Source organism: Gavialis gangeticus, unplaced genomic scaffold (assembly GCF_001723915.1).
Source record: "Gavialis gangeticus isolate Ggan-Ray unplaced genomic scaffold, GavGan_comp1, whole genome shotgun sequence".
In the NCBI taxonomy this organism is placed as follows: domain Eukaryota; kingdom Metazoa; phylum Chordata; order Crocodylia; family Gavialidae; genus Gavialis; species Gavialis gangeticus.
The window spans coordinates 6,972,592-6,979,511 of NW_017729019.1; the positions used below are offsets into that span (position 1 = coordinate 6,972,592).

At 53.0% G+C, this 6,920-nt stretch overlaps 1 protein-coding gene across 3 annotated transcripts in view; it reads right to left on the bottom strand.

Moving 5' to 3' along the window:
* Window positions 1-37: 37 nt before the first annotated feature.
* Window positions 38-6,920, bottom strand: part of LRRN2 (leucine rich repeat neuronal 2) — a 94,482-nt gene continuing 87,599 nt past the window's right edge. For all 3 annotated transcript variants that reach the window (XM_019513941.1, XM_019513940.1, XM_019513942.1), the window contains exon 2: window positions 38-2,579. In XM_019513941.1, the coding sequence (XP_019369486.1) occupies window positions 138-2,312 (2,175 nt within the window). In that variant the 5' untranslated portion in view covers window positions 2,313-2,579 and the 3' untranslated portion in view covers window positions 38-137. The remainder of the gene's footprint in view (window positions 2,580-6,920) is intronic.

Here is a 6,920-nt window from a genome sequence, read left to right on the forward strand (position 1 = left end):
TTTTTTTTTTTTTTTTTTTTTTTTTAAATTTTTTTTTCGCTTTTTGGTAAAAAAAAAAAAAAAAAAAAAAAATCCAGTTTCTCCTGCCTTCCCTCCGCCCTTCACACTGTCCCCACCACACTTCAGCAGGGTGACCTTCAAGAGTCCAGGGGCGCTGCTTGCACTTCCACAGCGAGAAGCTTGTCCCCATGCTGCCCTTGATCCCAGGGTCGGATGAAAGGAGGATAGACCACGCGCACCGAGGAAGAACCTGGCTTCCATGGTATGCAGTGGGGGAGCAGCTTCTCCGGGCTCCCAGGCTGTGGCCTGAAGGAACCGAAGCCATAGTGGCCTATGAGGCTGATGGAGAGCAGCAAGATGCAAAGGGCCAGCACCGTCAAGATGCTCTGCCTACTCTCCAGGTACCTATAGCGATAGCTGGCCTCTTTAGTCCTGGCATTCACACAGGCCACCTTGGTCTGCAAGTCTACAAACACCACATGAAGGCAGGCCCAGTATTCAGTGTCCTGGTGGAGCCGGGTGATGTTGTATGTGTGGGTGCCTGCAGGGATCCGAGCTACGTTGGTGAGGTCCACGCTGGAGCTGAAAGCAAAGCTGGACCAGGTGAGGTTGGAGGAGACGGTGTTGAGATGCGGCTTCCACGTCACCAGGATGTGATAGGCCTGAACTTCCTTCACCAGGAGCTCCAGGCTGTCCTCGCTGACAGGGAAGGAGCTGTTGACCGTCAGCCTGATGGTCTTTGTGTCGGCACCGATGAGGTTGTGGGCCACACACGTGTACAACCCAGCCTCCCGTGCAGTGATCTGGTGAATCTCCAGAGTCCCTTCAGGGTGCACTGTGAACCGCCCATCTTCGGAGTAGGGGATCAACTTGACCCCCGATGGCGTGACCCAGTAGATCTCTGGCTCGGGTTCGGCCAGGGCCCTGCAGTGCAGTGAGATGTTCTCACTGTCTGCCACCTCCACGCGGGAGGGGAGGCTCCTGGCGGAGATGAGGGGTAGGCACCGGTCGGTCATTTCCCGGAAGGGCACGTCCCGGATGTGCCTCCTCTGCAGGTCTGGGGGCTCGGCGCACAGCGTGGACTGCGGCTCGATGAAGCGGATGTGGTTCTCGGTGCTGTTGACCCAGCGGATGACACAGTCGCAGCGGATGGGGTTGCTGTGGATGCTGATCTCCTGCAGGTTGGGTAGGGACTCTACTGTCTGCTTATGCAAGGCACTTAGGGCGTTGTTGTTGAGCATGAGGGTTTCCATTTGGGGGAGGTGGTGGAAAGCACTGGGGTGGACGAAGGACAGCTTGGGGTTGTTGGTCACATCCAGCTTGGTCAGCTCCGGGAGGTTGATCAAGGCAAACTTGTCTATGGAAACCAGCTCCTCCATGTTGTTCAGTCCCAGCTCCTTTAGGTGCAGCATGTTGGTGAAGTCACTCTGCTTAATCCTCTGGAGCGGGTTTTTATTCAGGTCCAGGAATTTAAGGCCGGGGACTTGCTGCAGTGCCCGTTTGGGGACATTCATCAGCTTGTTGTCATAGAAAGACAAGCTCTCCAAGCTTCTCAGGCCCTCCAGGGCATAATCTGAGATCTCCCTCAGGTTCATCCCAGCCAGAACCAAGCTCCTCAGGTTCGACAGCGGCCTGAAGTTCATATCCAAGATGGCATCCACCTTGTTGCCCCCGATCATAAGGATCTCTAGGCTGGGGAGCATCTGGAACCAGCGGCTGTCGACCGTCCTCAGCAGATTCGAGTTCAGGTGGAGTCGAAGGAGGTTACTGAGCCCCGAGAAGGCCCTAGGGGAAATCCTGTGCAGCTGGTTGTGGTTCAGGTACAGCTCCTGGAGGTTGGCCAGGCCAGAGAAACTGTTATCGGGCAACTCGGCCAGCTGGTTCTCTTCCAGGTGGAGGCTCAGCAGCTGGGGCATGTTCTTCAGGCCGAAGTCCCAGACGCTGGAGAAGCTATTCTGCGACAGGTCCAGCTCGGTGAGATTTTTCAGATAGTCCAGCTCACTCTGGTCGATCCTTGCGATGTTGTTGCTTTGCAAGAGCAGGGTCTGGGTCCCCTCTGGCAAGCTCTCAGGCACCGTGGAGATGAACAAGTCATTGCAGTCCACCGTGGTCGCCTCCCTGTAGGCGGACCGGGGGGTGTACCATGGCCTGATCTGGCAGATGCACTGCAGCGGGCATTTGACCTTCCAGGGCACGATGGGGATGGCTGCAACAGTTGCCACACAGAGGAAAAGCAAGTTCATTTGAAAGTGTCTCATTTTTAATGGGCAAGACCAAGCTCCTCCCAAGATGAAAACATTCATTGGGCACATCCAGAACTGGGCATGGGGAGACGGCGTGGTGGAAGCAGAGCAAACAAGAAAAACCCACGCCCCACTAGGCCCTCTACCCTTCACAGTGTGCTCCCAGGGTGCTACTGTCCCCGTGCAAGGCGGCCCAGCCTGGCCTTCCCAGTGGAAGAGGTCATAATACGCTGGGCAGCGTGTGGGCCTCTAGTCAAAGCTTCTCCTCTTTCTCCTCCCGAAGCCAATCATTTTGGCACGTGGCTGCATTTTTGGGGTTCCTCCTCAAGGTCATTCCTGAAAGAGACCAAACAAGGGTGTGTGAGAGGAGAATCGTGCAAAGGGCAAACAGGTGAGATGGGGGGAAAGGCTGATGGAGAGAACAAGGGGAAGGCTGGCGTCGTGCTTGAAGCACCAAGCAGGGCAGATCTGGGCTGAGCTCTTGGCTCTGCTGCAGGCTATATGTGGGACTCTGGAAATACTGTGTCATCTCTGCACCTCCTCCTTTCTATACAAGGGGTCTGGATTCATACTTCTCCTCTCCCATCCTTTGTCTATCTTGTCTGTCCAGGCTGTTCCTTGAGGCTGGGCCTATCTCTTGCTATGTGAATGTGTGATGTCCTGATCTCAACAGCATCTTCTAGACGCTGCTGTCATACAAATGCCGATCATCCCTTTCTTTACTGAGCTCCATTAAAAAACAGAGAAGAGTCTGAATGAAGACCTTGGAAATCAGCATCCTCAATTTTCATAGTTTCATAGTTTCTAGGGTCGGAAGGGACCTGAGCAGATCATCTAGTCTGACCCCCTGCCATGGCAGGAAGAGCACTGGGGTCAAATGACCCCAGTAAGGTGGTCATCCAACCTCCTCTGAAAAACCCCCAGGGTGGGAGCCTGCACCACCCCACTTGGAAGCTGGTTCCAGACCCTAGTCGCCCTGACCGTGAAGTAGCGCCTCCTGATGTCCAACTTAAACCTTCCCTCCGCCAGCTTGTGACCATTGTTCCTGGTCACTCCTTGCGGCGCTCGGGAGAACAGGGACTCCCCCAGCGCCTGCTGATCCCCCCTAACCAGTTTATAACAGGCCACAAGATCCCCCCTCAGCCTTCTCTTTTGAAGGCTGAACAGGTTCAGGTCCCGCAACCTTTCCTCATAGGACCTACCCTGCTGTCCCTTGATCATACGAGTGGCCCTCCTCTGGACCCTCTCGATGCTGTCCACATCCCTCTTAAAGTGCGGCGCCCAGAACTGGACGCAGTACTCCAGCTGCGGCCTGACCAGTGCCGCATAGAGGGGGAGGATCACCTCCTTGGACCTGCTCGAGATGCATCTGTGGATGCACGACAAGGTGCAGTTGGCCTTCCTAGCTGCCTCCCCACATTGCCGACTCATGTTCATCTTGGAGTCAATAATGACTCCCAGATCCTTTTCCACCTCCGTGCTGACAAGAGGGGAGTTCCCCAGCCTGTATGTATGGTGCCGATTGTTCCTCCCCAGGTGCATCACCTTACACTTGTCTGTGTTAAACCCCATCCTGTTCTCCTCCGCCCATCCTTGTAACCTATCTAGGTCTAACTGTAGCCTGTTGCTCCCCTCAATTGTGCCCACTTCCCCCCACATCTTAGTGTCATCAGCAAACTTGAACAGGGTGCTTTGCACCCCCTCATCCAAATCACTGATGAAGATGTTGAACAGTGCAGGCCCAAGGACCGAGCCCTGTGGGACCCCACTTCCCACGTCCTTCCAGGTCCAGAAGGACCCATCCACTACCACCCTCTGGGTGCGACTCTCTAGCCAGTTGGCGACCCATTGGACTGTGTGGGTGTCTACGCCACAGTCCCCCAGCTTCCTAATGAGAATGGGGTGAGAGACAGTGTCAAAAGCCTTCCTGAAGTCTAGGAAAACTATATCCACTGCCACCCCTGCATCCAATTTTAGTGTCTCAGGGCCTGTTCCAAGCGTTGGGATGGGTCCCTTAGCCGACCCAGGCCTCTGGATCTCCACGTTCCCTGGACTTTGAGCATGTTCAGGCCTAAATACCAGGCATCTTGTCTTGGACCCATCTCTGCTAATGTAAATGGCTAATGTTACAGCTACGGAGGAAAGCAGCTTAGATTCACTCTTGTTAGTCAGGGCAGAATGTAACCGTGGTGTAACAGGGTATTTGGAGGAAAAAAAACAATATGACAAGGCTGTTGGAAGGGGATTTTGACTTGGAGGCATAGGCCAACTAATTGGGTCAAGGAGAAATGTGTCCCCAAGGGAAATTATCCCATAACTGTTCCCTGCAAAACTTCATGCACCTTCCTTTGAAAGAGCTGCTGTTGGAGCATGGGCAAGGGCACGTTGCTAGGCCAGCTGGGTCTCCGGCCACATCCAGGCAGGCCAGTAGCTCCAGCAGGTCTTTATAAAGGGCTGAAAGAATCAACATGTCTGTGGACTGAGCCGGGAACCAAGGGACGGCGATGCGTGAGCACTGGGGCACAATGGGGTGTGGGGGCTTTATGGGGACTGAATCCTACATCCAAGCAAGCATCTGCTGGTGTGACCCCAAAGCAGGAAGAAAGCTTTCAAAGAGTGATAAAAAACCCTGCCATCCATTCCCTCTATCCAGAGGGACAAAATGAAGGGGGGTGGGGGGGCAGCTAGATGTAAACTCAGGAAGCGCCTCATTTGCTGAAGAGGAAGATCATGGCAAATGCATGACTTGCACACTTTCAGACAGCAGCCTGCAGGCAATCCTTCAGACGCTCCACGGTCAAGTGTGACTAATGCATGGTGCTGCCCAGGGGGGCACTCTAATCAGAGAGGCCTCCTGGGGGGGGCGAGACATATCTTGACTGAAAAGCCTTGTTGCCCCTTGATTACCCGCCCCCCTGGCATCACCATCGCTGTGATTATTGTGGGGCCCTGCAAGGCTCCCCGTGGAAAGGAGATGAGGGGAATGAGTCAGACCGTGATTGCCCCTTGCCATCGGAAAGATGGTAATTGCTAGTGGTAACGGTGCAGCGGGGGCTCTGACGCACCAGCTGTTTTCTGTTCTAAATACAGGGGGAGAGTGCAGATCTTTCTGGGGGGAAAAGATCAGACAGATTCAGCGCTGGGGGAAACCACTGTTTGCTCACTGATCTCAGTCCAGTCTTCTTAACCTAACACAAGCCATGCCAGACTGGGTAAGACCATGGGTTAATCATCCCTGGAGCCCGTGTCTCTGTGGGGCTCAGAGTGGATGCTAAGGGGAAGAGTATTCAAGCAGGGCCTAGGCAGACGGATCTGTCCCCTGTTCCCTCTCCCCCTGCAGCTTCTCGCATTCAGAGGCCTGGAAAGTCCTAATGTGGAGGCTGCACGTCTAATGATCATGTTTAATCCCCACTGATGGACCTGTCCTCCACAGATTTGTCCAACTGGTTAAATTACCAGCCTCTGCCAGGTAGCTAATGTTGGGAGAGTGGATATATTGAAAATTCCCCTATATGTCCTAAACCTCCAGATTGCTTTCATTTCCCCCATCTGACTCAGAGAAAGGAGGCTTAACTGGAGGGTTGCAGACCCAGGAGACTTGTGAGGACCACAGACATTACAGGCATGTAAATCATATGCCAAGAACTTTATGCCAACCAAGAAAATTGCCTTCCATGAGCATGCCTTGCTTCTTCAGCTCCCCTTCCAAGGCGTCCCAATAGGGCTCACCCTGCTGAGTCCAAAGGCATGGTTTTAACCAAGGCCCTTGAAGTCCAAGAGCTTGCGTCTCAACCACTTGGGCTCTTGTTTCTCATAATGGAGCCCAGGCTCTACTTCTCACACCTTTCCCTCTTGGTAATTTATGCTGCTTACTCTTTGCCACTGACTTTTGTATGGGTGGCTGCTATGGGAGGAGAGGATGCCAGAAAGGGATGAGGGGTTACAGTAGGACTCAGTGCTTCTGTGCTGTTGTGTTCCCTTACGGCCAAACCCAGGAGGGAAAGGTGTCAGGTGGCAAACACAGGGAGGAGTAGAGGAGGCTGTTTCAGCATGAGGCTCTCAAGCCTCTTTACAGGGGGCTCAGGTGTCTGTGGGAGCAGGTGACAATGAACTGGGCTTGATTTTCAACTTTTATTCCCCCCCCCACCCCGTTGGATACCTCAATCCTAAGCACCATATAGTAATGGATGCAGAAACAAATAGTAGATTATAACCAAACTCACGGCAAGCAAATGAGACCTGTAGGAAACAAGAGCAGAGGGGGGCAAGAGCTGGACTCTGTAACCTGCCCCTCTACTTGCCAAAAGAGCAGGGCAGCTCTGGGGCATGGGCTTCTCTACAAGGCACTTATATGAGCACAAAAACACCATTTCTGAAATTCATCTTATGGTACATAGGCTCTCTCTGCCCCCATACAGACTCATGTGCGCCTCATCGGCCCAGTCCATCATTGACTTTGCACCCATCACATCCTCCTGTGCATTTATACCACTTAGCCAAGTACCTCACAGATTTATTAAGACTAAATGAAGGCTTATACAATCAATCCTTAGTTTTCCCTTCTATTGCCTACCCCAAGGCTGAGTTAGGATTGCCTCAGCTTTAGTTAACTCCTCTTCATTGTGTACACAGGCAAGGCTTTTTTTTTTTTTTTTTTTTTTTTAAAAAAAAAGGGAA